Source organism: Nansenia antarctica (genome assembly GCF_963989245.1).
Source record: "Nansenia antarctica genome assembly, chromosome: 9".
Classification (NCBI taxonomy): Eukaryota; Metazoa; Chordata; class Actinopteri; order Argentiniformes; family Microstomatidae; genus Nansenia; species Nansenia antarctica.
In genome coordinates, this window is record NC_137679.1 from 38,136,664 (window position 1) to 38,148,374 (window position 11,711).

The 11,711-nt window shown below is 48.6% G+C and overlaps 1 protein-coding gene across 1 annotated transcript in view; it reads right to left on the bottom strand.

Moving 5' to 3' along the window:
* iqgap1 (IQ motif containing GTPase activating protein 1) overlaps positions 1-11,366 on the bottom strand; it is a gene marked incomplete at its 3' end in the record, with an annotated part of 38,850 nt that extends 27,484 nt beyond the window's left edge. The window contains exons 1-2 of the mRNA XM_080538817.1: positions 11,253-11,366; positions 9,299-9,401 (exon numbers count right to left, since the gene is read on the bottom strand). Of these exons, the coding sequence (XP_080394943.1) occupies positions 9,299-9,401; positions 11,253-11,298 (149 nt within the window). The 5' untranslated portion in view covers positions 11,299-11,366. The remainder of the gene's footprint in view (positions 1-9,298; positions 9,402-11,252) is intronic.
* Positions 11,367-11,711: the final 345 nt, after the last annotated feature.

The following is an 11,711-nucleotide window of genomic DNA, read 5'->3' on the forward strand; positions in this document are numbered from 1 at the left end:
CTTTGCCCCCCCCGCTCCCCCCCCCCCCTCCCCCTCCAGGGTTGGATATCATCCAGACACCACAGGGTCTGAATAGAACCATGGGGGAACACACCTGTCCATCAAACGCACCAACACCTAAACATGACCTGGCGGTCTAATATCCCAGCATTCCTCCTCCTCCTGTCCCTCCTGTGACCTTTCAACTCCCTGAGGTCAGACGAGGAGCCACATTCCTCCCCGTGTGTGCGTGTTAACCCCGGGCCACTGGGGAGCCCTGCTGGGGTACCACACTGGGAAGGGATGGAGTCCACTAAATCAACCAGTTGACACACACACACACACACACACACACACACACACACACACACTAACCATACCAGTAAGCATTACAGTCCGACCAACCAGATGAGAAACATTATAGTATTAGTACCAATCTCTATCCCCACAATCCACCCAGTAACACTCCCAGTATAAGCCACCAGTAACACTCCCAGTAAGTAAACATCGCAGTCTAATCACAGCAGCTCCCTCCCCTTATGACAATCAGAGACAGACTGCTGTGAAGTCGGCTAGAGCACAGCTCCCTTGCAAATATACAACGTTTGTGGGCAGTTTTTGTATGTGTGTGTGTGTGTGTGGTACTTGTCCTTGATGACGCAGTTGTCTGAAGTATGTATTTTGTGATAAACCATACAGAAAACCATATCATCCTTGGCGATAAGGCACGGCCCAGTTTCGAGGACACCCAGAGAGGCTTCTGAGGAGAGCAAACACTCTCTCCCTCTGCTGAGACAACAACACGCACGCCCACTCTCTAGCAACTCAACTGGCTTTGTAAACCCGGGACACAACAGGGTGACCTAACTACATCCTGAATAAGACAAAGACGCCACACACACGGGAAAACACACACACACGCACGTCGCACGCACATACATACACACGTACACACGCACGCACACACACTAAGCCACCAGCTGAAACAACTCCCCTCCCAGGAAGTCATGACACGGGGAGGGAGGGAAGGGGGGGGGTGGGGGCTCCAGACACAGGCCCCTCATTTAGACCAGCTCGTCCAGCCCCGGGGGCACCGAGGCTGGGGCGGGCCGGAGTGGAACAACCCCCTCCTTTCACTCCGGCCCGGGGCAGTGAAAGGGCTCCATAAAAGGTGCCGTACTATGACTCCTTTATCAGGGGTGTGCGACACACCCGAAGCCCTGCCCAGCCACAGCACAAACACAGCCCCGCCCTCAGACTCCCGCCCTCCCACCCTCCCGCCCTCCTGCCCTCCCGCCCTCCCGCCCTCCGACACCGCAGCTCCGAATGAATGAGATTGTAAGAACGGGGCGACGACAATCGGATTCCAGGTTAGCGGGACCGACGCCAACAGAAACGTCAGCCCCAGTGAAAACGAGCCAAGCCTGAGGTAATACCGTCGTCTACCTCAGATATGATGACTGTGTTGTCCGGAATGCACAGGTAAAAACAACGTCGGCTGGTTTATATAGTGTTCTATTATTGGGTACACTGTGTGCTTTCCCCCGGCACACCAACAGGTCAGGTTATGGGCTCAGCCTGCGTAGCGTCTACAGTCGACAAGCTCTACCCCGGGTTCTAGACCAGCGGAAGGCTGGCGGAGGTAGAAATCGGAGGACGCGGCTCATTGTAACGCATGGTGACGGAATGAGGAATGGTATTGAACACGCGTATGATGTATGTTATACGTCCTCGGGTTTCTCCATAAAAAACTGAAAACTGTAGGGATGCAAACTGGTGATGGCCCAAAAAGTTCACACATGTTTTGCCTGAAAACAAAGAACATTTAGGAAAATTGTTGACCTATTTTGAGGTATAAACAGCTAAAAAGGTGACAAGTTTGCACCCCTGAAACTGTCAGTACCACTCATATAATCTCAGCTATCATGATTTTTTTGAGAGGGCAAATGAGTCACTTGGGGTCTGAGGGAAGGCTAGCTAACTAGCGACAACTAGCTGACCTGCTCCACTTAGCCAGACGCATGACAGAGTTTGCAAGTCTGGAGTGCAAAAAAAACACTTCCTGCGGCGTACCACAGGAAGCCTCAGACAGTGGCGAGGTCAGAGGTCAGGCCAATAGGAAGGGGCTTCAACCTGCCCACTGTCTCCTCAGGAAGAGATACACAGACCTCCCTCTCCCTTCTCTTTCTCCCTTCTTCCTCTCTCTCTCTCTCACTCCAGATGTGCATGTGTTTGATACCACTCCTCATCCCCACGCATAACAATGAGCCCCGTCCTCTCATTTCAACCTCCGCCAGCCTCCCTCGGAACAGACATTTGGAGAGACAGACAAGAGAGGAGCTGAGCTGTCAGGAGCGGAGCTAAACAACTGTATTGTTGTGGGTCACAATGGCCGGTGGGGGTTTCCCCAACAGTAGACATGTTGGACTCTTTAGTTGTGGCTGCGGAGAATGAAGAGGATCCCGGGAGTGTCCTCACTGAGCGCACCCCCCCCCCCCCCCCCACCCCCCTCCTCCTCCCAGGGCTCTCCCTGAGTTGCGGACCACAAACACACACTTCCTGTCCCGCACATGGAGGTTCCTTCCTGTTCAGGTTTCTGTTCCAAAACACAATGTGGGTGATACCCCTGTCCAATCATAACAGGCACAGGCTATGATGGGCCCCACCCCTGTCCAATCATAACAGGCACAGGCTATGATGGGCCCCGTTCCAACATTCTACATTCGATCTGCTGGCGGGCTCATTCCAATATTCTACATGTGATCTGCACTGATTTAGGGTAATATATATTATTTTATATATATATATATCGTGAGCTTAGAATAATAAGGTTCTATCTCCGTTTAGGGCAGTTCAGAGATATTGAGCGTCAAAGTTTTTACATTCCATTATGTTTTGTGAGATGGAACCTTTGTATTTTATTAATTGAAAAAATAACACCACACAGGCATTAATAAACACCTAATGGATCAGATTATGTAAAAAACTCAATTTTGACAAAAATGGAGATAGAACCTTATAATTCTAACGTCACAATATATTATTATTATTATTATTTATTTCATTTTTTTATAGAATATGACAAAGACAGATTAACATACCAGCTTAAATAAATGTTATATACAACAAATAGATGATGATGTTGTGGGACAGGGCAGAAAGAGAGAGGAGGGGGGGGAGGACACAGAGACAAGGAGTCTCACAACGTGGACGGTTCACACTGCTGTGAGAGAGAGGTGGAGACGTGCCCCTGCCTTTCCACACAATGTCAGGCCTGTGTTGCTTCCAGTGTGTGTGTGTGTGTGTGTGTGTGTGTGTGTGTGTGTGTGTGTGTGTGTGTGTGTGTGTGTGTGTGTGTGTAGAGACGTGTATGTTTATACAAGGCTAAGCAGGAAATGTGTGATGGGCCTTATCTGGACACAGCACAATTGAAGGGTAGAAACACTTCTCTTTATTAACTCAAGTTCTCTCTCACACACAGACAGAGAGAGAGAGACAGAGACAGAGAGAGAGAGAGAGAGAAAGAGAGAGAGAGAGAAAGAGAGAGAGAGAGAGAGACAGAGAGAGAGAGAGAGAGAGACAGAGAGAGAAAGAAAAGGGGAGGAAGAGAGAGAGAGAGAGAGAGAGAAAGAAAAGGGGAGGAAGAGAGAGAGAGAGAGAGAGAGCAAAAAAGAAAGCGCTGGTGTCTGATTATACCAGGAGTCTGGAGAGAAAGGGAGGCTGTGTGGATCAGACCAAGTGGAAGTGAGCTGAAGAGACACTATCAGGTTACGCTGCAATTAAGCTCACAACATTTAACTCTATACTCTCCTCCGCAAGTGTAGAGAGAGAACGTACACTCTAAACACTGTCAACACTGTCGGTAGCGAACTCACACACAGAGGAGAGAACATATAGAGAGATACGCAGAGAGAGAGAGAGAGAAAGAGAGAGAGAGAAAGAGAGAGAGAGAGAGAGATATGTAGAGTGAGAGGGGGGGAGAGAGAGAGGGAGGAAGAGAACTAGAGCCAAATAGTCCATTACATGCTTTACTGCAACACTGGAATCCTGCACTGACTGACCTCTCCCCAGTCGCACACACACACACACGGGAAGCTGATCCACTCATCATGTGCGTGTGTGTGTGTGTGTGTGTGTGTGTGTGTGTGTGTGTGTGTGTGGTGGAACTAAATCGCAGAAACAAGAGCCAATTGAACACAGTGAAAAAAGTGCTGATTCAGTAGGGAAACGACAGCAGTGGAACATGACTCAGACAAAATAGTCTTTATCTGATGGTTCCTGAATAATAAGGTGAAAAAACAACCGCGCCACTGTAGTAGAGAAAACATAAGAAAGACACACACACACACAGACACAGAGAGAGAGAGAGAGAGAGAGAGAGAGAGAGAGAGAGAGAGAGAGAGAGAGAGAGAGAGAGAGAGAGAGAGAGAGAGAGAGACAGGGCCCCCGGAATGTTCCAACAGGTACCCCTTTCATCAGGCCAAGACTAGGACGTCAGGTGTCATGTCCAACACACACACACACACACACACACACACACACACAAAACAGTACATTTGTCCTTTCAGTCCAAACAGGGGGTATAGACTGGTGCTACGCTAGACCTGCTGATCAACCAAGAGGAAGGACAGTCAGTCACATGAAACCGCTAACCTCCAAACTTCGCCAACTGCTTTCACAAAGCATGGCACACCCTCACAGTCTCTCTCTCTCTCAGCTCTCCTTTCTTATCAGCACCACCTATTCACCAGTGTTGGTGTTTACCTAGAAGTGATATCTGAACTGGAAGGGTAACTTCTAGAGTCTGGTTTCACAGGCAGGTGGGCGGGGGGGGGCGGACAGACAGTAGGGTGTTTCAGTACGGCTTGACGGACAGCTGAGTGACAGACTGAGTGTTTTTCTACTGACCTTTCACTTTTAACACTACTTTCACTGTCGTCACCTAGCAACACGAGTACACGACACTCACACAGGACGTCAAACAGGACGCCAAGCTAAGCTACTACGGTCAAAGTTTACGGTTTGTTTATCGAAAAAGGACTTCCTGACAAGGTCAAGTTTGCAGGAGTAATCAAACAGAGGTCTGTTAGCTTAGCCACCGGTAAAATAAACAACAACGAATTATGATTTTAGGAAGATGGGGAGGGGAATATAGTTGTGATAATATCTCTCCTCAGATGACAACTCTGCTGTCACAGTCCAACGACTGTGCTTCCCTACGCTCTCTAGAACAGCAACAACAGGGGAGGCTGGCGGAGGTAGAAATCGAAGGACGGGCTCATCACAGAACGGAACTATCGCTAAGCCACGGACCCTTTGAAAACTCGGACAAACAGACTGACAGTGACCGACTGACCGACCGTGACTGAATGACATTCAATGACTTACAATGGAGGGAGTTGACAAATTTGATTTACCACAGCAAGTAATAGACATGTTTTTTTAAAGATGACAAGAATATTTATTCCAGATGCTTTTCACCATCAGATATTAGCGAGTTGTTTGTCCGTTGTTTTCTGCCTGTAGTGACTTTTGCTGTGATATGATTGGACAATTTCTATTTTGGGGGCGTGGCTTAGCGACAGGTCTATTAGGAATGGATCATAATCATCCTAGCGTTCCTCATTCCGTTTCATGCGTTTACAACGAGCCCTGTCCTCCAGTTTCTATCTCCACCAGCCTCCCCAGAAGAGATGAGCGTCTGGAAACGAGCCAAAACAGGAAATTACTAGAAGTTGGCCTTTAGGGGGGGGAGCTGGGATGACTTTGCAGTCTGCAGGGGGAGGGATGTGAGACACAGTGCAGTACTTCCTTAATGGGGAAGACACACTGCTTATGTACCGCCTTTATTAGCCACCATGGCATGGTCTGATGATGTAAGCTTCTCATGTCTAGGACTGGGTTCCATAACGCAAACACAGGGAGAAGGGTCGAGAGGGAGAAGGGTCGAGAGGGTGGGAGGGAGAGAGAGAGGGGGAGGTAGGGGGAGAGCGAGAATGTGAGAGAGGGAGGGAGGGGGGGGGGAAGGAAGAAGGGAGAGTCTTACTGTAGAAATTACAGGGCATAATTGACCCACCCCTGCAGTTCTTTCTCTTCAGTGCAACAACAACAACACCACCTCTCTCTCCGGCACATTCTCCTCATAGTCCTCTGCATACCTCCAGTGTCAGGGGCAAGGGCCTCACCTGCACACATACCTTCACTCTCAGACAGTGGATACCTTATTACTCAGAGGGTTGTTTTCACTAGACTAATGTTGTAACACTCACTCACACACACACACACACACACCTTTCTCAGGTGTCATACTGACGATGACTTAACCTAGTTGCCTTGCCAGCCGTACCTGTGCATCTCTGTCAACAGCAGCAGCATTAGCAACAGTATGGGGATATGGGGAGGAATCTGGCCTGTCATAGTTATGGGAGGGAGTGGCGGCAGATGGATGTGCAGCTGGAGTGCGTGTGTGCGTGTGTGTGTGCGTGTGTCTGTACTCTCCTCTGTAACAAGACCAGTTCTGTGAATGCGCAACACCAGGCACCACATCACCACACTGCAGGGGAGGATGAATACCAGGAATAGCAGCAGCTTCAGAGCAGCAACAACATTGCTGCTCATTGGAAGGCAGGGGGGGTACGGAACTTCTCATAGGAGCGTGAGTCACATCTTGTGAGAAATGCGCTACACAAATAAAACTTGATTTGATAAGAGGGCAGGGGGGAGGGGACTTCTCATAGGAGGGCAGAGAGGGGGGGGGGCTTGTTATAGGAGGGCAGGGAAAGGAGGGGACTACTCATTGGAAGGCAGGAGGGAGGGGGGGGGACTTCTCATAGGAGGGCAGGGGAGGGGACTTCTCATATGAGGGCAGGGGAGGGGACTTCTCATTGGACAGCAGAGGGAGGGGAGAGAAGATGATTTCCAACAACCTCTGCGGTCGTACGTTCATCTCCTCCGTTGGGTGCAGTTACGGAACCTCCCGGAGACACACATACTGCATCACCAAACCTATCGTTCACCCTTCAGCAGGGTAAACAAAGAGCTCCTCCGCAATTACTACCAAAACAGTGGGAGGGCTTGCATGTACACATACCGTCACAAGGACACACTTAAAATATAATGAGAGTCAGCTGAGTGTGGGTGACAGGGGGGAGGGAGGGGGGAGGGAGGGGGGGGAGGGAGGTTCCTCAGAGCCAGGGGCGATATCTTAACCTTTCTCAAAGGGTTGGTCACGGGAAAATTAGCTCAGTCACTGTCATCATAGAATTAAACTCCATACTTGGGCCAGTAGGTCAGTCATAATGTATGAGATCAAACCTATTACAGGTTCTCTGTTCAACAGCCTGGAGGTGATGAGAGATCTCAATGAGATGAGAGAGAGAGAGAGAGAGAGAGAGAGAGAGAAAGCTCAGCCATCCCCGAACTGGAATCAATAAGCATTCAACTAAACGTGTTACACTGCATTCCCTCCCTCCCCCCCCCCCCCCCATTGCACAGCATGGAAATAGGATTGATAACACGCGCCTCGTTTGCATTTGAGAGAGAGAGAGAGAGAGAGAGAGAGAGAGAGAGAGAGAGAGAGACAGAGAGAGAGAGCAACAATTATTTCACAGGCTGCCCATCTCCTAATGCCAATGGTAGTTGCTAAGTTAAGCCTTATGTGCTCCACACATCATACTCTCATACACACACACACACACACACACACACACACACACACACACACACACACACACACCTTTGAGAAGCATTCCCGTCATACCGTACAGCCATGAGAACACACTTCAAGCATTCCTCCCCTCAGAGTGAGTTCACCCTTTGGGCCCAGGTGTGCCCCCCCGCCCCCCGCCCCCCTGCCCCCCTAACCTCCACCACCGCACATGTTGGGTTTTAAAACACCTCAGAACACTAGATCACTCTGCTGCATCAACATAAAGCACCTCCGACCTCACAGACATGCCCAGGCCTTGTTTAGTCTAACCACCCGTGAAGTGGCTCTCACAGTGATGTGGGGACTGTGGGCACAGCTCACCGCTGGCTGGCTAGAGGAGAGGAGAGGAGGGGGAGGAGGAGAGGGCTGGTGGAGAGAGGGAGAGAAGGAGAGGAGAGCAGGAGAGAGGGAGAGGGGGACTGGGGCAGGAGAGAGGGAGAGGGGGAATGGGGCAGGAGAGAGGGAGAGGGAGAGCAGGACTCGGGCAAGAAAGAGGGAGAACAGAAAAGGTGAGAGGGAGAGGGGGAAAGCATAGGGGGGCAAGATAGAAGAGAGAAGGAGCTTACAGACATTAGCACTGCAGCGATTAGCTGCACTTTGTTTGTATTTCAAGCACACACACACACACACATACAGCACCACAAAATGCAAACACTCGTACCGGAACCTGTTGCTGTGACAACCGCGGGTTTCTGTGGCAACCGAGAGAGATACTGAAATCAACAGGGACTGAGTCACTTCCTGCCTCACTCTCTTCTTCCCCTTCTGAGGACACAGGTCCACTGAGGAGGCCTAAGACACACACTCTGTGTGTGTGTGTGTGTGTGTGTGTGTGTGTGTGTGTGTGTGAACTTGTAACTTTTAAGTTACAAATGGCAACATGTTACTGTGTATTAGCGCACAGACACACACAGACACACACAGACACACACAAAGATTACAACAACCATCATTGCAATAGCTAGATCCACGCAATACTGCAGACAGAGACCAGGGGAGGAAGACAGAGGAAGAAATGGAAGGACGGGCTCATTGTCATGCATGGATCAGAATGAGGAAGGGTCCCCATCATCCCCGGACACGGGGAACCTTCCTCATCTGCCCTGACTAAATGCTAAATGGACTGACTTACATAGCGCCTTATTCCAAAGCGCTTTACAACGGCCTCTCATTCACCCATTCACACACACATTCACACACCAATGGCGGCAAGCTACCACGCAAGGCGCCGAACCCCAAATTGCTCCCAATTGCTCATTGGGAGCAATTTGGGGTTCAGTCACAGTGTCTTGCCCAAGGACACTTCGACATTGTGGCCAGTCGGGGCTCGACTCGAACCGCCGATCTGCCAACCTTGCGATCATTAGACGCCGGCTCTCCCTCCTGCACTACCTCCTGACTACTAGAAACACTCCTGGACTCACGGATGTAGAAGGTGTGAACCCACAGCAGCCTATTTGCATACTGTGGTGAGAGACATTGTGCACCTCTCAGGTGACCACGTCTGTAGGGAGACTCGTCACAGATAGTTTAGCCGCCTGGAGACACACCCGCGCGCTCGCACGCGCGCACACACACACACACACACACACAGTGAGGCTCCCATCTTACCGTTTGGCCTCCTCCAGGTGACACAGGTATTCGTAGGCCATGTTCTGCTGCCTCCTCTCATCCATCTCCTCCGCCGTGAGCCGCTCCACTCCATCCAGGACCGCTACAACACACACACACACACACACACACACACACACACACACACAGTTAATACTTATATTAGCTCGGAAAACATTGCTGGACAAAATACACATTATTTACAACACACACACACACACACACACATGCACTTGCACGCACGCGTCCTCACACACACAGACACAGAACAGGGAATATTAGAAGACCATGGCAGTAATAAAGAAATAAAGAAACTTCTCAGCAAACCGATAAAAGGACGCTGTGGGATTCCATATCTAATTGAGTATAGGGGTAAAGACTGCACTCCAAAGTTCACAGAGGAGCAACTAGTGGTCTGAACATATGAAATGCCATTGGACTTTTTAAGACTCCCCCCTCAAGTGCCAACATGAGCATGTGTACTGTATGATCAATACATAGGTATTCATTCTTTTATAGGGTTAATTAACTGAGCTTCTCCAGTGGTGCTTGGTTCTCTGAGGGAGGTTGCAGAACTTGGCTTGTGCTCCATGCCCTGTAGCTTCCTCGTGAACGGTGAGAAGTTCTGGGCTGTAGAGATGATTCATGACTGTAGTAGGGCTCTACTGGAACCCAACTAGGAAGGCAAACTCCACTTTAGCCACTCTCACTGTCTGTAAATGTATGCCAGTGTTGTTTAAACATCTCCAGAGATTGTTTGACATTTCCATGTCTGTGGAAAAAGTACGTGTCGTCGTATCCCCTTCAAGAACTTCCAGAAACAAAAAACAGCTTCCACACATGGAACCAGAACCAGCATAAATCGCAAGGGATGACTTTAAATGACAGTTTCGGCCTATTGCGAGAGTGAATACAACAGTGTTTATTGGCAAACATTTCACAGCTGTAGATAAACTGAAACATTACACTGCCAACAGGGTCATGTTGCCAAAAATATATGTTTACTAAGACGCGGGCATGGGAGGGGGTCTCTCTCTCTCTCTCTCTCTCTCTCTCTCTCTCTCTCTCTCTCTCTCTCTCTCTCTCTCTCTCTCTCTCTCTCTCTCTCTCTCTCTCTCTCTCTCTCTCTCTCTCTCTCTCTCTCTCTCTCTCTCTCTCTCTCTCTCTCTCTCTCTCTCTCTCTCTCTCTCTCATAGAGGACGGAAAATGAAGAAAGGTCATAAATGTGTGACTATTAAGTTACTTTTTTATTTATTTATTATGGAACTTTAGTTACTGCCAAGTAATACAGTAGGCCTACTGAACAGCTTGGATCCCATCATCATCTTATAAGAAACCTAAATCCAGAAAGGTTGCTTACAAACAAATATCTATCCAATGAATATGTTATCCCATAAATATCAATCAATGGCTATAACTTCTCCTGAGTAAGTACAACGGTAGTTTTTTTTTTTACCACACAAACACATAATTAGATCCGCATAAAGATATGAATATGCTTCAATGAATCGACAGGTAAAATCACATAAGAAACTATTAACTCACTTACTGGACTGGATTCTCAATAAGATCAACTTTTGTGCTTTTACTCTCTCAGAAACATGCATACATAATAGACTGTGATAACACGAACGCTGTTATTAAATAACGATGGAAAGTTGAAATATTGAGTTGATGATCATAATGTCGATTAATATGCGGAAGTCAGGGGTATAACCACGCTGTCAAAAATGAAGCCATAGACATACAAAAATAAAACATCAGGATAGCTTACTAAAAACCTTTACAAGATATTTATGATACAGGCAAAAATGTAAGGCTATTAGATTGATTGGAAACACTAAAGCTGAATGGAAACCTGCAAACAGAAGGTGAGTAAATGTACCCCCATTGCGGTCCTCACGCCTACATGGCAACTCAAGGTGAGCAAGGGGAAATGTTTGGATCTACTTACACCCATATCTGGGACGTAACCCGTCCGATTCGTCTGAAGTTGACATCCTCTCTGAAAAATGTGTTATAATCCCCACTACTCCCGGGTTAAGACTTGAAGTTAATAAGAGTTGCGTTGGTTCAGTTTCGTTCACTTCTTTTTGCGGGCTTACGGGGCTAAAAGTAAAAAATAAATTCGGGAAGGCTCTCTCGGCCCCCTTGTTTCTCCAACGCACAGGCTCGGCTGAGACTTTTTTCTTCTTCAAAAACTCACTGATGTCACTGGGTGTGCCCCTTCCTAAATCCTAAAGTATTCAGGAAACACCCATCAGCAGCCTCCCCGAAACTGCAGGCGCAGCGCCCTCCGGTGGCGATGGTCGGGACGGCTGACCGATAAGCGAGTGTGGGGGTGTGGCCGGTGCAGGCTTCTATTCCAGACAAGCAGTAACACAGCTTTTTAAATTAGACAAATCGATTTTAT